The sequence below is a fragment of the Neoarius graeffei genome, chromosome 4, assembly GCF_027579695.1.
Source record: "Neoarius graeffei isolate fNeoGra1 chromosome 4, fNeoGra1.pri, whole genome shotgun sequence".
Taxonomy (NCBI): Eukaryota; Metazoa; Chordata; class Actinopteri; order Siluriformes; family Ariidae; genus Neoarius; species Neoarius graeffei.
Genome location: NC_083572.1, coordinates 8,111,348 through 8,137,570, shown reverse-complemented (window position 1 = coordinate 8,137,570; position 26,223 = coordinate 8,111,348). Strand labels below are relative to the sequence as shown.

The 26,223-nt window shown below is 41.2% G+C and overlaps 1 protein-coding gene across 1 annotated transcript in view; it reads right to left on the bottom strand.

Annotated features, from left to right (window-relative positions):
* LOC132884811 (sterol 26-hydroxylase, mitochondrial) overlaps window positions 1–26,223 on the bottom strand; it is a 77,263-nt gene that overhangs the window by 12,387 nt on the left and 38,653 nt on the right. Inside the window, exons 4-11 of the mRNA XM_060918791.1 lie at window positions 17,069–17,259; window positions 16,758–16,957; window positions 16,266–16,463; window positions 13,535–13,698; window positions 5,801–5,967; window positions 764–845; window positions 468–671; window positions 114–273 (exon numbers count right to left, since the gene is read on the bottom strand). Of these exons, the coding sequence (XP_060774774.1) occupies window positions 157–273; window positions 468–671; window positions 764–845; window positions 5,801–5,967; window positions 13,535–13,698; window positions 16,266–16,463; window positions 16,758–16,957; window positions 17,069–17,259 (1,323 nt within the window). The 3' untranslated portion in view covers window positions 114–156. The remainder of the gene's footprint in view (window positions 1–113; window positions 274–467; window positions 672–763; window positions 846–5,800; window positions 5,968–13,534; window positions 13,699–16,265; window positions 16,464–16,757; window positions 16,958–17,068; window positions 17,260–26,223) is intronic.

Sequence of the window (26,223 nt, the reverse complement as noted above, 5' to 3'; positions counted from 1 at the left end):
AGCTCCTGTGTAAGTTGTTAGTATAGAAACGATAATGTATTACAGTGAGAGCATTGATATAAATCTGTAATTACACCTTGTGTATTAATTACACTGCAGTTTTCAAGACTTACAGATCTAAAAAGTTTCTTATTCTGTTGGCGAGCAGCGCTGCCTTCAGGTCCGGGGGAAAAAGTGCAGGTTTATAGGTTTGGATGGAATCAGGAGAGTCCTGGTTTTAGGGTGGACAGTGGGGGCTCCATCCACGGGACACACCTCATAGTGCTGCATCAGCTAGGAGAGAGAGTGAGAGAAGGGGTGAAAGGGTAGTTCAGGATGGCTTGGATCAACAATCATAAAGACGGACTATGTATATCTTATTAGACAATACTATAGTAAACCCATACTGACTAAAAGCCCAGACTTTACTCAAACAATGGATCGGTCATGTAAATTACATTAAAGGACACTTATATAGCCTAACTCACCCGAGACAGAGCAAAGTACATCTCCAGTTCGGCCACTCGTCTCCCTACGCAAGCCCGGACCCCGACTCCAAATGGGATGGAGCTGTACGGGTGGTGTTGGAAACGTGATGTCCCCCTCAGCCAGCGCTCCGGAATGAAAGCTTCAGCATCTGGAAACTCGTTCTCATCGTGACTCACTGCATAGTGACACAGATGGAACTGCGTCTGAAATGGACGACAGTAAAGGCATATGCAAAGGGTCTGTTAAGTAAGTGCCTTTGAAGTAGATTACAAATTGAGTTTTTATATAGCTTTACCTGTTTTGGGAACCAGTAACCACCTACAACAGCCTCATTTTCCAGAATGAAGCGTCCATTACCAGACACGACAGGATACAATCTGTAAAAATAAATAAATACATTTCAGCAAACGTATTTGTCAGGTTTCGCTGTTGAGTCATTCCATGTCAATTCACACACCCTCCCCAGTGACACCTCTTCAATTTGCCTGATATTTATTTTATTAGTGCCTTATGATGTCAAAAGAAAGAATCCAAAATTTTAGCTTCCTAGCTGGAATGGTTTTTGAATTTTGGCCCTTCAAAGTTTGGGTGCCACGCCCATTTTTGGGGTCTGGGAATTGTACACTTAATTTGCAAGCATTTTTGGAGGCCCATATCTTTTGTTCTAAGGGGAATATAGACCTGTAAATTGCTAGATCTATGTATTCTGGCCCTGTCTATCTGATTCTGCACCTAAAAATAGCACAAGTTTACTAACTTTAGAGATATTAACCCCTTAAAAGTGGATTTTTTTTAATGACTTTTTTTTTTTTTTGACATTTCAGGGTTCCATATCTTGGAAAGTTTTTGTGTTGATAGGGTTTAAACTGATTTATCATCATGTTTGGGAACTCTACTGTGTACTTAGAGAGTTTCAGGGCACTCAGAGGTTTGGTGGGGGTACAGGAGGGCCCCAAATATGGCTTCGGGACAAAATTACTGTTTGGTACGTCCTACTTCAGGCCATTAGTTGGCCATGTGGGCACATGATGACTGGAATGAACCTTTAAACCTATCAACAGACACCTTTTATCAAACTTTTAAGCCAATAAAAACTTTATCCAACTCCTTCAATATAAACTAAGCATTTGTACATGGTACTGTTTTTGCATATTTTCTGAAAAGTCTGGAAAGTAGGTCAGCTATTGTTTTAACTGCCAATTCAAATCAAAAGGTACTAAAACACATTCAAATTATAAAATAGTAAGATTAAAACAAGGATAATATCACTGAACACATATTTGAATATATAAACTGACAGTTTACATTTATTAACCCTTTGCACACTGTACACACACACGTAACAAACTACACTTACTTAAGAATAAATTTGTCATGTGATCAGATCAGACAATTTTAATGAGGCATGGACACCATTTACTGCTGTAAAATACATGTAGGCACAATACAAAACTGTTCAACTCAATATAAAACCATAACCAGGCTTGCTGACTGACACTGACAGTTAAGCATGAATGTACTTTGGAAGAAGCATCTCAATTCTTTCTACCTTCATGCTTATAATAAAATAATCTTATATATATATATATATACACACACACACACACACACACACACACATACAGGGGTTAAATTGGGCCGGGGCTGTCCGGGGCTGAGCCCCGGCACATAAGCTCGGAGCGGATGGCATATGATCACGCACACATCAAAAGCAACAAACCCTTTTCACGATTTTCAGTTCTGAATAATTAAATATCGTTTTATTAATCAATAAACCCATGACTTTTATGAGATAGATCATAGTTTTCCTGATAACAAGACGACCTGTCAAAGCTATTTAGAACAGAACTTGCGATCAGAGATTCTGGTTTCTGGAACACTGCGTGGGTTGCCAATTCCGCTTTTTATAAGCGACTTTGGGGTTTCTTTTTTTGTGAGCTCGCTTTAAAAAAAAAATCAGAAGTCGTGGTTTGCGTGTTTTTGGGCTTGTGTTTCAGCGTTGTGACTTGTTTATAATTTTCTCCGTACACCGTCTCCCCTTTTACCTGCATACGATCCTAATCCATCAGAGGTGCTTGAACGAACTGTCTGTGCATTTGGCGAGTTCAATTTCCATAGTCCCCAGTTATCGACAGAAATTAGCCAGGGGGAAGGGGGAGATGTCAGTTAAAGTTAGCTACTGAGATTGACCAAAAGTTGAGCCTAACGTTGCCTCAAGTTAGCTACCTTTGGCAAACATAAACAAAACACTCGTCTTGCGCTCTAGCCTTAATTAACTGTCGATACAGTCAATTTCACTTTTATACAAGAAGGTTAATAAATTGTTTTGTTGTCTTGGATTTTTAGAGGTCAGCAGCTAAAGGTTAAAAATGAGGAAAGCAAAGAGGAGGAAGCTTACAGATTTCTTCAAAAGGTGGGCAGCAAACAACATATCTGTTAAAATGTTAATTATATTGCTCAACCTACCTCTGTAAAGTCAGCTAACAACTTATTAAAATGCACCAGAATTCAGCAAATAACATGTATGATAATAAAAAACTTCTGGGGGAGGACCCCCAGACCCCCCACTAATCATTTCCTTCAAACCAATGTACAACAACCTGTACAATCTGTTACATTGGCCAACCAATCTACATTCAAACTGCCATAATGTGTAGGGGGGCACTACAAGACACACATAGGCCTACAACACACAGATAAGGTGTATATCTCTGTGCAATATGATATGGTTATCAAATTAGAGGGTTATTTTCCAAAAAGTATATTGGGGCAGGGCGGCGGGGGCAGGGGCGGGTACGAGGCAGAGCCCCCCCACATAACCAATCCCAATTTAACCCCTGTATGTGTGTGTGTGTGTGTGTGTATATATATATATATATATATATATATATATAAATAAATGTCCCCTTTTTACTAATTGATATGCTAATTTTCCCCACGAGTGGCTAGGGGCCCCCTCCCCTTTTCTTGAAAAAAAAAAAAAAAACCTGATGAGTCTAGGTTTAACTTCCAGATCGGAGGTCAGAACAAATGTAGTAAAGCAACCAGGATGTTTTTCTTGGGATCATCCCCTTGTTTGCATCTTTCCCTTTCCTGTTTGAAAGATGCATTTAACTATTAAGTGTATAGTGGTCAGAGTTTGGTTGGATACAGGGAAAGGTGTCAAATGTAAAAAAAAAAAAAAAAAAAAAAAAAAAAAAAAACAGCATCGTGAAACGGCCGGGAAAGGGTTTATCTCTTGTAATGGTCAATATAACTAATGGGGTATTGGGTATAAATAATTTTCCCATAGATTAAAAACACTATATGGGTGTGCTTTTTTTTTTAAAGATTTTTTTTGGGCTTTTTTCACCTTTATTGGATAGGACAGGAAATGAGCTGGAGAGAGACTGGGAGGGATCGGGAAATGACCTCGGGTCGGAATCGAACCCGGGTCCCCGGATTTATGGTATGGCGCCTTAGTCGACTGAGCTTCCTCAGCCTCCTCAGACCCCAGGTACAACATGCCCAGGACTGTCTGCAGTTTGCGTACCGGGCAGGTGTCGGTGTGGAAGACGCCATCCTCTACCTGCTATACCGAGCCCACTCGCATCTGGATAAGGGAAATGGCACAGTGAGGATCCTCTTTCTTGGACTTCGAGTGCCTTCAACACCATCCAGCCCCTATTGCTTCAGGACAAACTGAACAGGATGCGAGTGGACCCCTGCCTGGTCACCTGGATCTCCAGCTACCTCACTGACAGGCTGCAGTACGTCAGGCTGAAGGACATCACGTCTGACACTGTGATTAGCAGCACCGGAGCACCCCAGGGCACGGTGCTGGCCCCTCTTCTCTTCACCCTGTACACCACGGACTTCTGCTACAACTCAGAGCTGTGTCACATTCAGAAGTTCGCCGATGACACAGCCATCGTTGGGTGTATCAGTGCCGACAGAGAGGAGGAGTATAGGAGCCTGGTGAGGGACTTTGCTGTGTGGTGCAACAGGAACCATCTGCAGCTCAACACCTCGAAGACCAAGGAGCTGGCCATTGACTTTGGGAGGTCCAGACCAAGGTCACGACCAGTTCTGATCGAGGGAGTCAAGGTGGAGGTTGTGGATTCCTACAAGTACCTCGGGTTGTGGCTGGACAGCAAGCTGGACTGGACTTGCAACACCAAATACTTATACAGGAAGGGACCGAGCAGGCTATACTTCCTTAGGAGGCTGCGGTACTTTAACATCTGCAGGAAACTCCTGTGGATGTTCTATCAGTCTGTGGTCGCCAGTGTCCTGTTTTACACCGTGGTGTGCTTGGGGGGGCAGCACATCCAAGGAGGACACATCCAGACTGGACAAACTGATCAGGCGGGCCGGCTCTGTGGTCGGCATGAAGCTGGACACTCTGGTAACGCTGTCAGAGAAGAGGTCTCTGGACAAACTATTGAACATCATGGACGATGCCAGTCACCCTCTGCACACCGTCATCAGCAACCAGAGGAGCCTGTTCAGTGACAGAATGCTCCTTCCCAAGTGCAGGACGAACAGACTCAAAAACTCCTTTGTCCCTCACGCCATCAGACTGTACAACTCCTCTCTGGGGGGGGGGGGGGGGGGGTGTAACAGGAGGACAGAGGACGGGAAGGAGCAGTAGCCTAGCCTAACAATAAGCAATACCGGACAATGTGCAATATAAATGTGCAATATCTCTCCTTCTGCCGTGCCCCCCCTTCTCCCCACCTTTTTTTTTCCTTCTTCTTCCCCCTCCTTCCCCCCACTCCCCATATCTTATTCTTTTTATATATTTGTAAGTGTAAATAATTTATTTTAATTTATCTACAAGTTTTCTCTATTTCTTTTCCCTGTTTATCTGTAATGATGCTGCTGGAATCTTAAATTTCCCTGAGGGAACCCACCAAAAGGGATCAATAAAGTTTTATCTAATCTAATATTGTGATGTGGGCGGCACGGTGGTGTAGTGGTTAGTGCTGTCACCTCACAGCAAGAAGGTCCTGGGTTCGAGCCCCGGGGCCGGCGAGGGCCTTTCTGTGTGGAGTTTGCATGTTCTCCCCGTGTCCGCGTGGGTTTCCTCCGGGTGCTCCGGTTTCCCCCACAGTCCAAAGACATGCAGGTTAGGTTAACTGGTGACTCTAAATTGACCGTAGGTGTGAATGTGAGTGTGAATGGTTGTCTGTGTCTATGTGTCAGCCCTGTGATGACCTGGCGACTTGTCCAGGGTGTACCCTGCCTTTCGCCCGTAGTCAGCTGGGATAGGCTCCAGCTTGCCTGCGACCCTGTAGAACAGGATAAAGCAGCTAGAGATAATGTGATGTGATGTGATATTGTGATGTACCTGAGTGTCTCCTTGATAACAGCTTTAAGGTACGGCATTCTGTTCAGATCCTCTGTGGTAGGCAGACGTCTGTCTGGACACACAGACACCACCTCCTGATAGAGACGATTCTGCACCTCAGGATCACGGGAGAGGTGATACAAAGTCCAGGACATGGTGTTCGATGTCTGAGAAGAGGAGCAATAAATGAATCAATAGTATATTTCCTTCTTCATGCTGTGATACAAGAGGAATATAAAGCACTTTGGGTTGCGCCAGGCCTGGAATTTTGTCATTTTAGGGGCAAGACCACTTGGCCTTTTGTGCTGTAAATCTTTTGAGGGCATGAAGGCCAAAAGCCAGGGCACCAAGGCCATAAAATAAAACAATGATTTTAAGTTCACGTCTACAATGAATTTAATTTAAGGACTAATGACTCTTCTGAGGAAGACTGGAGTCTCAGTCGAAACTATCAAGCAGGTAAAGAAACATCTCTTTCACTACTACAGGGGTCGGCAACCCTAGGCACGCGTGCCACAACTGGCACGCCGAGGAATTTCCAGTGACACACTGACGATGATACATAAACCTAATTATTCAACACATTAAAAAATGTTCAAACGTCATCTTGAACTGTCATTGGCTGTTGCATGGCGAGCCTGCTCTTTTAACATGACTACACAACAATATAGCGCCCCCCCCCTCCCAGTGTTGCCAGATACTGCTGACGGTTTCCAGCCCAAAATATGTTCAAAACCCACCAAAATCCACTTAAAACCGCCCAATCTGGCAACACTTCCCCCTCCCCATATTTCTCACGAGACGGGCCCACTTGATGCAGCAGTTGCGCCAAGATGGCAAAGAAGCCGACAGTCCGGGCTTTCCTCTCCTTGTGGACCAAAGAATATGGGTTCGTTTCTCAGAGGGACCGTGCTGTGTGCACGTTGTGTTTCGAAAGTGTTGTGTGTCGAACATCCAGTGTTAAACGTCATTTGGAGGCAAAGCACGAAAAGAATTTCAAAGATCAGGCAGATAGGGACAAATCACTCTCACGCGCAGTGTGCGGATATGGGAAGCAAGCCCACACTTTAACAGTCTTTACCTCAGCTAAAAACAATGCCACTGAAGCTAGCTATATAATTTCTCACGGCATAGCTAAACATGGAAAGCCATTCACAGATGGTGAATACATTAAGGAGGCCTTTCTCTCCGGCTCGGATAGTCTTTTTGAGGGGCTGCTAAATAAAGAGACAATAAAATCAAGAATAAAAGACATGCCCGTATCAGCCAGAACTGTTGAGCGACGAATTGGTGAAATGGCAGAAAACGTAAGGGTGCAGCAAACAACTGGCATAAAAGATGCAGCGGTATTTAGCATTGCGCGTGACGAAAGCGTAGATGTGAATGATGTGGCACGTTTGGCAGTGATGGCAAGATATTGTGATGTGACTGTGAGAGAGGAGCTCTGCTGTTTAAAGCCAGTGAATCCTGCTGGGCATCTTTACCCGAAAAGTTCAACTGTCTTCGCAATATCGCACCGGCTTTATTGTCAGTGTTCGGATCAACATATCTGTGTGAACAGATATTTTCGCACATGAAGAATGCACTTTGCCCCTCCTGAAGTCCTCTGACAACGGGCCATTCGGAAGCATGCGTCCAACTCAAAGTGCCCAATTACCATCCCCACATCTTGGAGCTAAGTAAGGGGAAGCAGGGCCAGGGATCACATTGACTGATAGGCAAAACATTTATTTTGTAACAAGGCTACTTCAAATTTGCAGTTTATTGTCAAGCCACTTTATGTAGGCTACTTGTCAATGTTCTCTGACACTCATTATTTAATTTTTTTTTCTGTAGTTTTATTATTCATCAGTTCCATTTCCATTAGGCTGCTACGTCTTTATTGTGAATAACTTGGGCCTGTTACCGACTGAAAGATTTTGGATGTTATTTTGTGAATTTGTAATAAGCTGCTTGCAATGTTGTTATCCAATGTGTGTGTGTGTGTGTGTGTGTGTGGGGGGGGGGGGGGTGTTCTTAAACCTTGTGTGTGAGGTTAATGGCATAAAACAAGTGCAATGGTGTTTTACATTTGCTCAATGCATTAAATATCCATATCCGTCTAAAATGTGTGGTGTCTAATTACACATAGTTAACAACACCTATTTGAATGGCACACTAACTAACAAGAAAATTTCTAATTGGCACTACATGGCAAAAAGGTTGCCGACCCCTGCACTATTATGTCTGAAGATAAGAAAATATTGAACACGTCTAAACTTATCAATCCATCACTCACTTCAAAAATTGTAAAACTTATTAAACCTACAGTGGGGCAATAAAGTATTTAGTCAGTCACCAATTGTGCAAGTTCTCCCACTTAAAAAGATGAGAGAGGCCTGTAATTTTCATCATAGGTACACTTCAACTATGAGAGACAGAATGAGGAGAAAAAATCCAGAAAATCACATTGTCTGATTTTTAAAGAATTTATTTGCAAATTATGGTGGAAAATAAGTATTTGGTCAATAACAAAAGTTCATCTCAATACTTTGTTATATACCCTTTGTTGGCAATGACAGAGGTCAAACATTTTCTGTAAGTCTTCACAAGGTTTTCACGCACTGTTGCTGGTATTTTGGCCCATTCCTCCATGCAGATCTCCTCTAGAGCAGTGATGTTTGGGGGCTGTCGCTGGGCAACACGGACTTTCAACTCCCTCCAAAGATTTTCTATGGGGTTGAGATCTGGAGACTGGCTAGGCCACTCCAGGACCTTGAAATGCTTCTTACGAAGCCACTCCTTCGTTGCCTGGGTGGTGTATTTGGGATCATTGTTCTGCTGAAAGACCCAGCTACGTTTCATCTTCAATGCCCTTGCTGATGGAAGGAGGTTTTCACTGAAAATCTCACGATACATGGCCCCATTCATTCTTTCCTTTACATGGATCAGTCGTCCTGGTCCCTTTGCAGAAAAACAGCCCCAAAGCATGATGTTGCCACCCCCATGCTTCACAGTAGGTATGCTGTTCTTTGGATGCAACTCAGCATTCTTTCTCTTCTAAACACGACAAGTTGAGTTTTTACCAAAAAGTTCTATTTTTGTTTCATCTGACCATATGGCATTCTCCCAATCCTCTTCTGGATCATCCAAATGCTCTCTAGCAAACTTCAGACGGGCCTGGACATGTACTGGCTTAAGTAGGGGGACACGTCTGGCACTGCAGGATTTGAGTCCCTGGCGGCGTAGTGTGTTACTGATGGTAGCCTTTGTTATTTTGGTCCCAGCTCTCTGCAGGTCATTCACTAGGTCCCCCCGTGTGGTTTTGGGATTTTTGCTCACCATTCTTGTGATCATTTTGACCCCACGGGGTGAGATCTTGCGTGGAGCCCCAGATCGAGGGAGATTATCAGTGGTCTTGTATGTCTTCCATTTTCTAATAATTGCTCCCACAGTTGATTTCTTCACACCAAGTTGCTTACAGATTGCAGATTCAGTCTTCCCAGCCTGGTGCAGGTCTACAATTTTGTTTCTGGTGTCCTTTGACAGCTCTTTGGTCTTGGCCATAGTGGAGTTTGGAGTTTGACTGTTTGAGGTTGTGGACAGGTGTCTTTTATACTGATAACGAGTTCAAACAGGTGCCATTAATACAGGTAACGAGTGGAGGACAGAGGAGCCTCTTAAAGAAGAAGTTACAGGTCTGTGAGAGCCAGAAATCTTGCTTGTTTGTAGGCGACCAAATACTTATTTTACTGAGGAATTTACCAATTAATTCATTAAAAATCCTACAATGTGATTTCCTGGATTCTTTCCCCCCATTCTGTCTCTCATAGTTGAAGTGTACCTATGATGAAAATTACAGGCCTCTCTCATCTTTTTAAGTGGGAGAACTTGCACAATTGGTGGCTGACTAAATACTTTTTTGCCCCACTGTATATCCTCCCATAATTTTTGTTCAGCTGACATCGAATGTGCAAGAGCGTCTTCAGACTGTACTACTACTACGCAGATTTTTGATTAATCAAAATTGAGCCTGGAGTACATCAAAATGTTTGACTGTAAATGGAACATACACTAGACTGTATATGAAAATGAATAAAAGTAAATGTTGTAATGATACCAAAAATAATGACAAAATCTCTTGCGATGGTGATCTCGTCAAGATGGCAGCAGTTACACTTCGGTTAAACAGCAAAAAGAAACATACAATACTAGTAACAAAACAATGCTAACTGCATAGATTAAAAAAGTGGCTATGACCAGACAACAGCATATATCACGTATCATATTACGGCAGGAACAAGCAGTAGTAACATCCATGACCTTACGCTTAAAGCTCGACAAAGGAAAAACTTGACAGCAAGCTAATTAGCATTTGTTACCGGCTACAGTCGGTACTCGGCACGTTAAAAGTGGGTCAACGTTGTAACGACATAACGTTACTGTACAAGCAATGCTTATTTAACGGTAACAAACTTAAGCTCTATATGTTGAAATTCCTCTCTTATTCGTTCATTAATTTATCACACAGTCTTGCCTGAGTCAACTTCTTCCCTCCTTCTGTGAAAATTCAACGTCTCAGACGCGGACACAAGTGGGCGGGGGATGCGTTTGATTAAGTCTCTTGGTTGGCTGGTGATAGATTGGTGTCATTATAGCATGTCGGAGCGGTTCATGCCAGGCTCGAGTCCGATCCACCACTGATGAGTTGCCCAATAAGAATCCAGAATGTCATCAAAAGACGTATTTTTTTCTCAATAGATGCAGGTGATGTTAAAGCCTATTGGCAGTCATGAGGCAGACTGCAAAAGCGCAAGGCATCAAGGCTACTGTGGCCTTATGGCAGATATTTTTTTCCAAGGGCAGAAGGCCAAATTGAGAGGGCACAAGGGCCATGGCCCTCGTGAAGTTCCTGCCCTGGGTTGCGCCATTATCGGAAAACCATAACTCCGATTGACCTCAAGTGGCATCACACCACCGTGCCATTGAATAGTTTTCAATAACAGTACAACGCAAAGTGCTTTATTCTTATGTGACAGCACAAAGAAAGAAATGCCCTACTTATTGCTGTTGAAGTGTGTAAAACGTTAGTTCATTTGCGTTATGTTACTTTGCCGCTTGATGCTCCACTTAAGTGTCTAAACGAGTAATTTAAGTCATGTGACAGAGAAACCAGAAAATACGAAGATGATTATTTAACGTTTATTGAAGGAGTCTCCAGTGTCAACACTTTGTAACAGTAAAACTTTCACCATGGGAAAGTTTTCAGGACAGAGGAGTTTGCATTTTCCTGTTTCTCAGTAACATGACAAGCTGGAATTGAGCAAAAAAGAGAAAAAAGGAATGTATAATTTTTTAAAAAGTGCAATCGTTGGTAAATCACTGTGGTATAAGAAAAATAATTAACAGTTATTCCACAAAATCAAGTTGCACATGAGCTGATAGCTGATGAGGCGCGTAGCACCGAGCTGTCTATAATCCGTGTACGACAAGATTGAGTGGAATAACCTTTATTCCATCCACATTCACTGGATTTTGAGAAACAGAACATTTTTTGCAAATTCGATAAATAGTGTCTGACAAAATTATTTCCGCTTAGAATGTAAACCAACCGGTGAAATGACAGGAGCAATTTGTGAAAAATGTGATAATTCTTAAAAATTAAAAAATATATGTTCTTACCATCAAATACTTTCATGCCATATTTTATTTATTTATATATATATATATATATATATATATATATATATATATATATGTGTGTGTGTGTGTGTGTGTGTGTGTATGTATATATATATATATATATATATATATATATATATATATATATATATATATATATATATATCACTGTGAGACATCCCCTTTTCTCTTTACAACAGTCTGTAAACATCTGGGGGCTGAGGAGACAAGTTGCTCAAGTTTAGGGATAGGAATGTTAACCCATTCTTGTCTAATGTAGGATTCTAGTTGCTCAACTGTCTTAGGTCTTTTTTGTCATATCTTCCGTTTTATGATGTGCCAAATGTTTTCTATGGGTGAAAGATCTGGACTGCAGGCTGGCCAGTTCAGTACCCGGACCCTTCTTCTACGCAGCCATGATGCTGTAATTGATGCAGTATGTGGTTTGGCATTGTCCCGTTGGAAAATGCAAGTTCTTCCCTGAAAGAGACGTCGTCTGAATGGGAGCATATGTTGCTCTAGAACCTGGATATACCTTTCAGCATTGATGGTGTCTTTCCAGATGTGTAAGCTGCCCATGTGACATGCACTAATGCAACCCTATACCATCAGAGATGCAGGCTTCTGAACTGAGCGCCGATAACAACTCGGGGCGTCCTTCTCCTCTTTAGTCCGAATGACACGGCGTCCCTGATTTCCATAAAGAACTTCAAATTTTGATTCGTCTGACCACAGAACAGTTTTCCACTTTGCCACAGTCCATTTTAAATGAGCCTTGGCCCAGAGAAGACATCTGCACTTCTGGATCATGTTTAGATGCGGCTGCTTCTTTGAACTATAGCGTTTTTAGATATTTTTTTGGGTGGGGCTTTTTTCACCTTTATTGGATAGGACAGTGTAGAGACAGGAAATGAGTGGGAGAGAGAGATGGGGAAGGATCGGGAAATGACCTCGGGTCGGAATCGAACCCGGGTCCCCGGATTTATGGTATGGCACCTTATCCACCTGAGCCACGACACCCCCGAACTATAGAGTTTTAGCTGGCAACGGCGGATAGCACGGTGAATTGTATTCACGGTGAAATGCTCTCTGGAAATATTCCTGAGCCCATTTTGTGATTTCCAATACAGAAGCATGCCTGTATGTGATGCAGTGCCGTCTAAGGGCCCGAAGATCACGGGCACCCAGTATGGTTTTCCGGCCTTGACCCTTACGCACAGAGATTCTTCCAGATTCTCTGAATCTTTTGATGATATTATGCACTGTAGATGATGATATGTTCAAACTCTTTGCAATTTTACACTGTCGAACTCCTTTCTGATATTGCTCCACTATTTGTCGGCGCAGAATTAGGGAGATCGGTGATCCTCTTCCCATCTTTACTTCTGAGAGCCTCTGCCACTCCAAGATGCTCTTTTTATACCCAGTCATGTTAATGACCTATTGCCAATTGAGTTGCAATTTGGTCCTCCAGCTGTTCCTTTTTTGTACCTTTAACTTTTCCAGCCTCTTATTGCCCCTGTCCCAACTTTTTTGAGATGTGTTGCTGTCATGAAATTTCAAATGAGCCAATATTTGGCATGAAATTTCAAATTGTCTCACTTTTGACATTTGATATGTTGTCCATGTTCTATTGTGAATACAATATCAGTTTCTGAGATTTGTAAATTATTGCATTCCGTTTTTATTTACAATTTGTACTTTGTCCCAACTTTTTTGGAATCGGGGTTGTATATATATATATATATACTTTTTTATATTTTTTTTGCATTTTTGGGGTTTTGTTTTCGAGTCGAGTTTTTATTTCATCCTCGGTTGGTTGAGCAACATGCTCCGCCATTTTGTTTTTTCCATTCCTCGTATATGAGCTGATATCCTAGTAATAGAGTAGCCAATCAATCAGAGTGCACGATTGCTCATATCCAGTGAATGTGGATAGAATAAAACAAAATTTTATAAAAACACAGGACTTCACACTGGGCTGAATCACACTATGCTGTCACTGATCATTACCCTATCCTGTTACTCAGGATAATGTTGGTAAATAAACATCACCCACAAGCGCACACTCACCGTGTCAACTCCTCCAAGCAACAGTTCAGTGATAGTGATATAAATCTCTGCCAGGGAGAGCTTTTTGCTTGATAACAGGTATGTAAGGTACATGCCCTCGATCTTCTCTCCACGCTGCACCTGCTCCTCTATCTGATGGACCTTCCTGTCAATCAAGTTCCGTGCTGAAATACAGCATGTTAAGGCGACACGTTAAAACGTACCATGTCTTACATCATAGCAGGTTTTAGTTCTTGAATAAATGTCTGGTAGTAAATGTCTCAGAGTGACGAAATCAGTGTTTTGAACCAACTTTCTAGAAACGCTAACTGTAGCACTTACTATACGCAAGATGCTTATGGACCAGTTACTAGGTTCGAAGGGAAAGCAGTTATAAATGGTTAAATAATAAAAACACACCTCAGACCAAAAGTTAGTTTAAATGCTGGCTTGTTTATCAAAAAAAAGAGTAGAAGTAATTGGGTAATTGCAATTATAAATTGGCACTAGACAATACATTTACAAATGTAACGAACTACACACACACACACACACACACACCTTTTGCATATAAATGCAATCAATCAGTTAGGGGAAAATAATAAAGTTTCTTATTATTCAATTGACTTAAACCTATTTGGTTTCAATATCTAATTTGAGCTCAGTTTCAATCCTAATTTTAGTCTTTATCCATCATAGGTTCTTAATCAGTTCCCAATTTTAATTGTTTAAGCAGCAAGTTATTGGGTTTTAACTATTTATCTTATCAACTCAACATACAGATTATCAATTCAACATAGGCCTATTTTAGAATCATGGAATCAAGTATTACTTTTAGAGATGAGAGTGGAGCAAAGAAAAAAAAAACCCTGAACTTTTGAAAGTCAAACTAAGATTGGGGGAGGGGCAACGTCCCCCGAAAATATTTTAACACCACCACGCAAAACCCTGCATTCTAGTGCATTTTAGTACTTATTTTCACTAAAACAAGTTATAACTTAAGCCTTTTTCTTTCATGTACAGTAATGATTAACATGTCAAAAATATCAAATTGAATTCCCCTCGTTAACGAGTAATTTTCAGGAGTGCATTTAGAAAACACGGTGACGTTCCTGGCTACAAAGTTCATTATTTTGAAAAAAAAAAATCAGACAGTTGAAGGTAAACTCAGCAAAATCCCAAAACAGTACTGTTAAAAAGTAAACGTCTGTGAGAGTTTCTAAAGCTTTCAGGTTTCAATGTTGGGGACATTGAGCCTCGTTTATCAATCTTTTAGCAGAGTTGTGCGTTTGTAGAAACTAAAGTGAGCTAAACATTTCCAATTCAGATTTATGTGAGTTGAAGCCAAATCTTTACATTAGTTCGTATTGTCTGTAAATTTAAACACACCAATGAATACCAAATTTCTCATGTAAATCAGGGGTCCGGGGGGTTCGGGGGGGTCCACACACTGACTGGCAGTCTGAGTGCATTATGTAACAAAAAATAATTCCCATTGCTAGTTTTAGGTAGCTTAGAAACCGGCTCTTCCATTATTGCTGTTTCTTGATGTTGTGTTCTAGAAACGGCACTAAAACTTAACTTCGAAACCACAAAATGCAACTTTGATCTCATCTCATTATCTCTAGCCGCTTTATCCTTCTACAGGGTCGCAGGCAAGCTGGAGCCTATCCCAGCTGACTACGGGCGAAAGGCGGGGTACACCCTGGACAAGTCGCCAGGTCATCACAGGGCTGACACATAGACACAGACAACCATTCACACTCACATTCACACCTACGCTCAATTTAGAGTCACCAGTTAACCTAACCTGCATGTCTTTGGACTGTGGGGGAAACCGGAGCACCCGGAGGAAACCCACGCGGACACGGGGAGAACATGCAAACTCCGCACAGAAAGGCCCTCGCCGGCCCCGGGGCTCGAACCCAGGACCTTCTTGCTGTGAGGCGACAGCGCTAACCACTACACCACCGTGCCGCCCGCAACTTTGATGAAAAAAATATATAATAAATTGCTTACCTCTCTTCACATCGAAAGAAGGAGGAAAGTTTTGCTTGTTTTGACATGGCGAATTATTAACACAAGAGGAAATACTTGTAATTTTCAACTAAAAAGACTGCAGCTACATCAGTTTTTCTTTGGTACACAACATAGACACAAGGTACGCCACCACTCTTGCCGGAGCGGTTGGGGGTTAGGTGCCTTGCTCAAGGGCACTTAAGTCAATCCTGCTAGTCTGGGGAATCGAACCAGCAACCTTTTGGTCCCAAAGCTGTTTCTCTAACCATTAGGCCATGACTTCCCCTAAATGACTTCCCCATGACTTCCCCCTTCCCCTGGTTTAACTCGTCAGCATGACCTTCCATCTCTCGTTCTCGTTCAGTCCTGTTGTCTTTTTTCGCAGAAAACCGCTTCAAGCATTCTGATTGGCTGGATCTACAATTTCTTAAAAGCTACCGTACTATTAAGCTAACTGACAAAATAGTTCACAAACAAGATGAAATACTACTTTTAATCTTATTACTCTGATTTCAACATTGTTTTTATCACTAATATGAATTTGTAAAATGATTAAATTCTGCTCAATATTTATTCTAATTTATTCAACTAATTATTAACTTATAAGCTATTTTCACCTGGGTTACATAACCAATTCAAATAAATAAATAAATAAATAAATAAATAAGATAGATGTGGGTGTAAATACAAAACAAAGAGCTCTCTTTAGCCTTAGAGACGTCATCCAGCATACCTACATCGTAGAGATCATCCCAGGCTTGGATGAACTGCTTCCAGAAAGGAAATATTTTCCGAGTCCAGCCAGGGAAAAACAATACGGTCTCGGAGTGTGTTAACATATTATTAGCTGCTGCAATAAAGCGGAGTGTTTCTGTTGGAATTTCCTCCTGTAAACAGCCCAAACGTGTTTCAAACAGGATGGAAGAAATGCCTAGAGAGATGGCGAGAGATATAGACATTTAATTCCATAACTATTGGCACTCTTCAGGAAATTATTACTCCAGTTAATATTACATATATTGCATTCTCAATCACTTATGTTTTAATCCTTACTTATATTATGAAGGCTTTAAAGGATGAAAAACAACGTACACAGTGTAGACTGAAGAATACCGACTTCTCACAAAACTGTACACCGAATTTTAACACCTGAGATTTGACCACGTTCGTTTTCTGAACTTTATTCCTAAGAACTCTTTCACTGACTCCACCTTCAGTCTCTGACCTTCAAAGCCGAACTTGTAGAGTTCAGAGGAGAGGTCGCACACGGTGCTCTCGTCCTGGCTGCGCAAGCGCACTCGCTCCACTCTCTGCAGCAGGTCCGACACCACGTCGTGAATGACTGGGGCATACGCTGATGCTTCTTGCAACTTGAGCATCTTTGGATTCAGAACACTACGCAGTCGGTACCACTTCTCACCGGTGCTGTTGGGAACAGAAGCGGTGTACTGAAAACAACACTCAAAGAAAAGATAGGAGATCTTATCAAACGATCATTCTTGAAGAATGAGGATCTGAGTGCTGAAAGAGACTCACTGAACATGGAGCCCGTACGCTTGAGCCTTCATATCGAAGTACTCTTTCCAGTGCGGAAGCATAGTGCGTACTGGGTATCTTCCCTCCTGACGGATCACCTGGGAGATGAGCTCTGCCGTCGCCACGTTTATAATGTCAAACGGCCCGAACCGTGAGCGCCAGATCGGCCCGTACAGGCGCTTGTGCTCCACCTGGAACCAAAAAAAAAAAGGTGTTCGTCCAGATATTAAAATCAGTGACAAATGGACATGCTTATCGAAGCGTTCACTTGAGTACATGGCCATTTCTCAGAACTATCTGCACCTCTGTGGAAAAACCACCATGACTGATCTACAGCAGGGCTCTACAGTGCGCACGTTTCACTCGCATTTGCGAGCAAATTTTTCAGCATGCGAACGACGAAAAAAAACCACGCGCATTCGTGCGAGGGCTTCTTGCGGCCGACAATTTAGGAAAGCACTGAGCACAGACGCGACGAGTTTAACATTCTAAAATGTATCAAACGTTAAACTGCAAAAGTATGTAAATCCAGTGCTGGATAGCCTACCTAATATAGTGAAAAAGTTACTTTTTTTTTGCCGTTCTGCCACATCTTTCTGTGATTGCCCCTCTTTCCCACGGTTGCATGTAGTGGGTGTGGCACTAGGTGGGAAAAGTGCTTTTTAGGGATTCATCAGATCATTCAATGGAGAGATAACTGAGAGCTGGTTCGGACTGAGCTGAGAAATATATTCGCTATGCAGAGAACAACGGCGTTTTTTTAAAAGCAATGATGGTGGAAACAAGAATAAAAGAACGGACTTGGAAGAAAGTGTAGTGAAGAAAGCTAGAACGACGGGAGAAGGTGCGGGAAAATTATATAATGAGATGGAAAGCGCACACCCCAGTGCAAACATTTAGATGGGAACATACAACACAGCAGAAAAACAAATAATATACAGTATATACAAATGGTGCATGTCACAACACAGCAGAAAAACAAAGAATATATATATATATATATATATATACACACACAACTGGGCGTGTTGAGTTGCAGATGTTAATTGCACATTAGTTATAGAAACTCAGTTCAGCTACAAAACTCAGGATATTGCACTGCATTTGGTATTGCATTGTATTGGGTATGGATGTAAAAGTGTAGAAATATAAATATAAAATATACAAAAGCTATAAAAAGTAAAAAGTTGCTCTGTGAGGTTGCACTGTAATAAGTATTGCACTGTATCAGGTAAGTGTGAGAATATTGTCCTTTTTGGTCCTTGTTGGTGCATTGTTGCACCTGCCGGAAGTGGCATCAGTCAGTGCATGTAATTAGCCTTTTCACATTACATCACTCGCAGAAGAACCTCACATCCGTTTTCAGCCTTTTGAATGGAAGAAGAGGCGGCATGCTAATCTGCTGGCTAACAAGTAGCAACCATAGAAAGTCAGTAAACTTCCTTTCCAAAACAAGGCAGATAGGTGACTGGAATGGCCGCTAACAATACGTAATGATAAACAACAATGCGCGATATTATTATCAATCTTATCTGTGAACCAGAGCTTTTTTTATTTTATTTCTTTATCAATTTTCATTTTATTTTTTTTCCCTGTGTGTTTGTGTAGTTTGATGTTTGAGTGTTTTGTCCGCCAGTTGTGGTGTAGCTCCGGACCCAGTTTTGGGCGTTGGTTCCCTCTAGGCCTTGGTTCGCTGTGGGTGATGCCTGCGCTCCCAGCTGTGGACTGCAGTGAGCTCGCTGCTCATTTAACATCCGTGGTTGTCCAGCGCTCTGCGCTTTAATGCTTGGCGTGATGTTCCGAGCGATGTTGCTCGGTGGCGTCACGGCGGCTGTGCAGGCGGTTTGGGACACACCAGCGCTCTGCGTGGCGGAGCGTCTCTGCTCGCTTTGTGGATCCACGGCATGGTGTTTGAGCGATGTGGCTGACGGCATCACGGCGGCTGTGCTGGAGATGTGGGACTCGTTTTCATGCGCCTTTTGGTGGGACTGTGGCTGCTACACCACTGGAATTACATCCTGACCCCTACTTGGTGGACTTTTTATTTTTTATTATTTATTCATTTATTTTTTATTATTGTTATTTTTTTCTTTGTCTATAATTGTAAAGCGTCCTTGGGTTTCTTGAAAGGCGCTATATAAGTTGAACTTTATTATTATTATTATAATGACACAGTTTTGTTAACATATGCTGCCGCCATATACCTCTTCTTCCATTCAAAAGGCTGAAAACGGATACGAGTTCCCCTGCAAGTGACGTAATGTGAAAAAGGCTAATTGTTCAAGGTGGTTATGGCCTGTGGGAAAAAACTGTTTTTGAGTCTGTTGGTCCTTGCTTTGATGCACCTGTAACGCCTGCCTGAGGGCAGCAAGTCAAAGAACTCAGAGCCAGGGTGGGAGCTGTCCTTGATGATGTTGTTAGCTCTGCTGAGCTCTGCTCTCTGTTTAGCTACTGTTTGTTCATTCATTCAGTTGTTCGTTATTCATTTGTTTGTTCATTCATTCGTTCATTCATTCATTCTCAATTGAATTTTGCGTTTTGTGTGTTGGTGTGTCAAAGGTTTGTGCTGCAATAAACCTTTAAAATGAAAACCTACTTGTGCTTGTGCCCCCATTTTTTTTCCCTGTGCTCCTAAAATTTTTAATTTACAGTAGGAGCACGTGTGTGCCTGAAAAAAAAAAGTTAGTGTAGAGCCCTGATCTACAGAGTCAATATGTACAAAGTACAAACTCAAATGTGACTCATCACACACTATAAAAACTGGAATATCAGGTTGTACTGATCATGATGACCTTTACTGATAATCTCCATGCTGCTTTTTTTTAAATTCTATTCACTGTTTGGTTTGGTCCTGTGCTGTTTGGTTTGGTCCTGTGCTGTTGTCTTGACCACAATAAATGTGGTTGAATGCAAAAGACATTCTCATTCTCATCTCATTATCTCTAGCCGCTTTATCCTTCTACAGGGTCGCAGGCAAGCTGGAGCCTATCCCAGCTGACTATGGGCGAAAGGCGGGGTACACCCTGGACAAGTCGCCAGGTCATCACAGGGCTGGCACACAGACACAGACAACCATTCACACTCACATTCACACCTACGGTCAATTTAGAGTCACCAGTTAACCTAACCTGCATGTCTTTGGACTGTGGGGGAAACCGGAGCACCCGGAGGAAACCCACGCGGACACGGGGAGAACATGCAAACTCCGCACAGAAAGGCCCTCGCCGGCCCCGGGGCTCGAACCCAGGACCTTCTTGGTGTGAGGCGACAGCGCTAACCACTACACCACCGTGCCGCCCGCAAAAGACATTCTGAACAACTAATTCATTTTTTGTGACAAAACATTCCGCGTTCTAGGTTTTACACTACCTTCGTTATCATATAATAAAAATAGTCAAATCCTGTATATTAGTGTTAAGTGTATTAATGTTTGCATCTTCCTCTCAGAATGTGATACAAGTCATCTGCTAACTTGCTCGTACATGCCTGTCCCTTTAAAACCTCCTCCAACCTGTTTTGTATCTCTGAACAGCTTCTGGATCCTGATAAAATGCTTGCCCGTGTTTTGTCTGTTCTTCCAATTTTTTTTTCCAACTCTGCCACATTTCACACTGTGATACAGTGCCTTGAAAAAGTATTCATACCCCTTGAACTTTCTCACATTTTTCCACCTTACAACCACAAACTTAAAAGTTTTGTATTGAGATTTTATGTGATAGACCAACACAGAGTAGCACATAATTGTGAAGTGAAACGAAAATGATAAATGGTCTTCAAAATTTTAAACAAATAGAAATCTGATAAATGTGATGTGCATTAGTATTCAGCCCCCCTGCGTCAATACTTTGTAGAGCCACCTTTTGCTGCAATTACAGCTGCAAGTCTTTTGTGGTATGTCTCTACCAGCTTTGCGCATCTAGACACTGAAATTTTTGCCCATTCTTTGCAAAATAGCTCAAGCTCAGCCAGATTGGATGGAGAGCGTCTGTGAACAGCAATTTTCAAGTCTTGCCACAGATGCTCAGTGGGATTTAAGTCTGGACTTTGACTGGGCCATTCTAACACATGAATATTCTTTGATCTAAACCATTCCGTTGTAGCTCTGGCTGTATGTTTAGGGTCATTGTCTTGCTGGAAGGTGAATCTCCTTCCCAGTCTCAAGTCTTTTGCAGCCTCCAACAGGTTTTCTTCCAGGATTGCCCTGTATTTAGCTCCATCCATCTTCCCATCAACTCTGACCAGCTTCCCTGTCCCTGCTGAAGAAAAGCATCCCCATAGCATGATGCTGCCACCACCATGTTTCACAGTGGGGATGGTGTGTGCAGGGTGATGAGCAGTGTTAGTTTTCCCCCACACATAGCGCTTTGCATTTAGGCCAAAAAGTTCAACTTTGGTCTCATCTAACCAAAGCACCTTCTTCCACATGTTTGCTGTGTCCCCTACATGGCTTCTGGCAAACAGGACTTCTTATGCCCGTCTTTCAACAATGGCTTTCTTCTTGCCACTCTTCCAAAAAGGCCAGATTTGTGGAGTGTACGACTTATAGTTGTCCTGTGCACAGATTCTCCCACCTGAGCTGTGGATTTCTGCAGCTCCTCCAGAGTGATCATGGGCCTCTTGGCTGCTTCTCTGACCAGTGCTCTCCTTGCTCGCTCTGTCAGTTTAGGTGGACGGCCATGTCTTGGTAGGTTTGCAGTTGTGCCATACTTTTTCCATTTTTGAATGATGGATTGAACAGTGCTTCTTGAGATGTTCAGAGCTTGGGATTTTTTTTTTTTTAATAACCTAACTCTGCTTTAAACTTCTCCAGGACTGTATCCCTGACCTGTCTGGTGAGTTCTTTGGTCTTCAGGATGCTGTTTGTTCTTCAGTGTTCTCTAACAAACCACTGAGGCCTTCACAGAACAAGTGTATTTATGCTGAGAGTAAATTACACACAGTAGGACTCTATTAACTAATTAGATGACTTCTGAAGGCAATTGATTGCACTGGATTGTATTTAGAGGTATCAGAGTACAGGGGGCTGAATACTAATGCACACATTTTTCAGATTTTTATTTGTTTAAAATTTTGAAGACAATTTATCGTTTTCGTTTCACTTCACAATTATGTGCTACTCGGTGTTGGTCTATCACATAAAATCTCAATCAAAAACTTTTTAGTTCGTAGTTGTAAGGTGGAAAAATGTGAAAAAGTTCAAGGGGTATGAATACTTTTTTGAGGCACTGTAAATTCACTTCTCTCATTCAACTTCATGGAAATCTCGGTTTTACTTCTGCATTCAACAGTAAGTTATCATTCGTGGTAATCGTAGCAAGATCAGGTTTCACAAAGATATTTTTAGACCAGACTGTAAATGACAGAACAGGCTTAACTTGGCTCATACAGTGGCACTTGAAAGTTTGTGAACGCTTTAGAATTTTCTATATTTCTGCATAAATATGACCTAAAACAACATCAGATTTTCACACAAGTCCTAAAAGTAGACAAAGAGAACCCAGTTACACAAATGAGACAAATATATTATCTGGTCATTTATTTATTGAGGAAAATGATCCAATATTGCATATCTGTGAGTGCCAAAAGTATGTGAACATTTGCTTTCAGTATCTGGTGTGGCCCCCTTGTGCAGCAATAACTGCAACTAAACGTTTGCGGTAACTGTTGATCAGTCCTGCACACCGGCTTGGAGGAATTTTAGCCCATTCCTCCGTACAGAACAGCTTCAACTCTGGGATATTGGTGGGTTTCCTCACATGAACTGCTCGCTTCAGGTCCTTCCACAACATTTCCATTGGATTAAGGTCAGGACTTTGACTTGGCCATTCCAAAACATTAACTTTATTCTTCTTTAACCATTCTTTGGTAGAACGAATTGTGTGCTTAGGGTCGTCGTCTTGCTGCATGATCCACCTTCTCTTGAGATTCAGTTCATGGACAGATGTCCTGACATTTTCCTTTAGAATTCGCTGGTATTTTTTTTTTTTTAACTTTAATTTTTATTGATGTTTTCATTCAACAGTGAGAAATAACAATCACATACCAAAAGAAAAAAAAAATACACAAAGACAAAAAGAAAAAAAAAAAAAGCCTGAAACTTGGGGAATCACATTGTATTTTCAGTCTTCCTCTCCAAAGTCATTATGACCGTCTATGTTTGAGTCCTTATATAGAGTCCATTTTGTCCATTTTTGTTCTCCTTGTTCCTCTTGTAGTCTTATACGAAATGTCATCTTTTCCATTATGTAGATTTCCTCTACAATCACCAGCCATTGATTTTGGGTAGGTGGGTCCACTTTACACCAGTTTTTGGTTATAGCTTTTTTACTAGCTGTTAGCAGAACTTTAACTAAATACTTATCTTCGTTTTGGATATTTCCCTCCATTAGATTACACAAGTAAAGTGTCTTACTGTTCATAGGAACATCATATCCTAGTATTGTTTGTAGAGTATTATGAACCATTCCCCAGAACACAGATATCTTATGACAATTCCAAAAGATATGAGCATGGTTTGCTTGTAATTCACCACATTCTCTCCAACATGTGCAATTTGTGTTGGAGTATTTGTTCTTTATCATGGGAGTGATGAAGTATCTTATCAAGTTTTTCCAAGAGAACTCCCTCCATGTCCGTGAGTTGGTCGATGTTTGATGTGTAATCCACATATTTTGCCAATCTTCATCTGTGATTTCTATGTCAAGTTCTGATTTCCATTTCTCTTCTACATAATCAGTTGAATTTGTATTTGCTGTCAATGCTTGATATATTACAGACACACTTCTGATTGGTTTTCCTGAGTATGATTTGTTTAAAATTTGAATTACACCACTCACTTCTATGTAGGGGTCTCTTTTAATTTCCTTCTTATAATAGTCCCTTAGTTGTAAATATCTATGAAAATCACGTTTCTCCAGGCCATACCTGTTCATCATGTTTTGAAAACTCTCCAGCTCCCCTTTCACTTCCAAGGTGCACCATGCTGTTATTCCCCTATCTATCCATGACTTAAACCCTTTATCATATGCATTTGGTTTGAAATTTTCATCAAATGCCACCCACTTTAATTGTCTTATATTAATTATTTTATGTGTTTTTACTACTTTGAACCATAATTCCAAAGTGAAAGCAGTAATTGGGTCTATTTTGTCCTGAATTTTCTTGTAAATTTCTTTATCTCCAATGATACTCAGGGTTGGGTATCTATTGAATTCTCTTTCCATGGTTTTCCATTTTGCTATATAGTCTGGTTTACACCAGCAAACAATATATCTAAATTGGGCTGCATAGTAATACTCCTTCAGTTTTGGAAGGCCCAATCCGCCCCTATCTTTTGGTAGCTGGAGAGTTTCATATCTCACCCTAGGCCTTTTACCCCCCCAGATGTATCTTGAAATTATTCTGTCCCAGTGCACAAACTGAGCCCGGAGGATATCTACAGGTAGGGCCTGGAACAAGTACAAGAGCCTGGGTAGTATATTCATTCTGATAGTCTCAACACGTGAACTTAAGTCTAATGGTAGTGTGGACCACCTTTCAATATCTTTTTGGATGTCCTGAGTCATATTATTATAATTTGCCTTATATAATTTAGTCAATTTTTTAGTGATTTGGACCCCCAAATATTTGATTTTTTTTTTTGTTTCCAATTAAAATTAAATGCTTCTTGTATCCGTCTTGAAGGGGTATAATGCAATGTTAGTATTTGTGTTTTTGATATGTTTATCTTATATCCTGAGAGATACCCATATGCTTCAAACACTTTTATCAACTCAGGGAGCGATTCATCTGGCCGTGTGAGGTAGGCTATGATGTCATCTGCAAAAAGCCCTATCTTGTGTTCTGTGTCGTTCATCATTATGCCTTCAATTTTGTCATTCTGTCGGACTGTTTGGGCCAACGGCTCAATAAATAGGGCGAATAGTGCTGGCGACAAGCAGCAGCCTTGTCTAGTTGATCTTTGAAGGTCTATTTTATTTGTCAGGCTACCATTAACTTTGATTCTGGCATTAGGTTGGTGATAGAGTGTCTTTATACATTGCACTGATTCACTATCGAACCCAAATCTTTCTAAAACTTTATATAGGAATCTCCAATTAACCGAATCAAATGCTTTCTCTGCATCGACACTTATTAGTAGAGTGTCCTGTTTGTCTCTTTGAGCTTTATCTACTATATGCAAAGTTCTCCTGATGTTATCTTGCGTTTGCCGGTTTTTAATGAATCCTGTTTGATCCTCGTCTATTATGTCTTCTAAAAATGTGTTCAATCTATTCGAAATAATAGATGTATAAATCTTATAGTCTACATTTAATAATGAAATTGGTCTATAATTTCCACATTGTTCTTTATCCTTGCCAGGTTTTGGAAGTATAGTAATTATTGCTTCATCCCAAGAGGGTGGAATTTTATTTTCCTTCAGGGTCCAGTTAAAGGATGCCAGAAGCAGTGGTGCCAATTCGTCCTTAAATACCTTATACCACTCAGCAGGATAGCCGTCACTGCCCGGGCTCTTTTTATTTTTTAGCTTATTAATTGTATCCAACACTTCCTCCATTGTTATTTCAGCCGTCAGTATTTTGTTCTGTTCAAGGCCAATTGAGGGTAGATCCAGGGAACTCAAGACCACCTCCATCTCGTTGGTTGTGCATATAATTCACTATAATATCGCTGAAAGACCTTCTCTATAGCCTCTGGTGAACTTACTTGCATCTGAGTGTGGGGATCTCTTATTTTGTATATATTATTAATTGTTTGCTGTTTTCTTATGCGCTTTGCCAATAATTTTGTAGCTCGTGGTCCGGTTTCATAGTAACTCTTTGGAAGTCTATTTCTAATTCCCTTAATTTCTTCATGCTCTTTTTGTATGTTTCTGTTCTAGTCTTTTTGATTAGTGCAGCTTCCGCTATTAATTTCCCCCTAATGACAGCTTTCATGGCATCCCAGAGTATTGTTGGGTCCACTTCACCATTGTTATTTTCCTCAACATATGTTTTGATTTCTCCTTTAATCCTTTCCTGCCTCTGTTTATTATTCAGCAAACCTGTGTTCAGTCTCCATACTGTTTGTCGTTTTCTTTTATTTAAACCAATTTTTAAATAAAGTGGATTGTGGTCCGACACAGCTGCCCCTCCGATACTGCATTCCTCCACTAG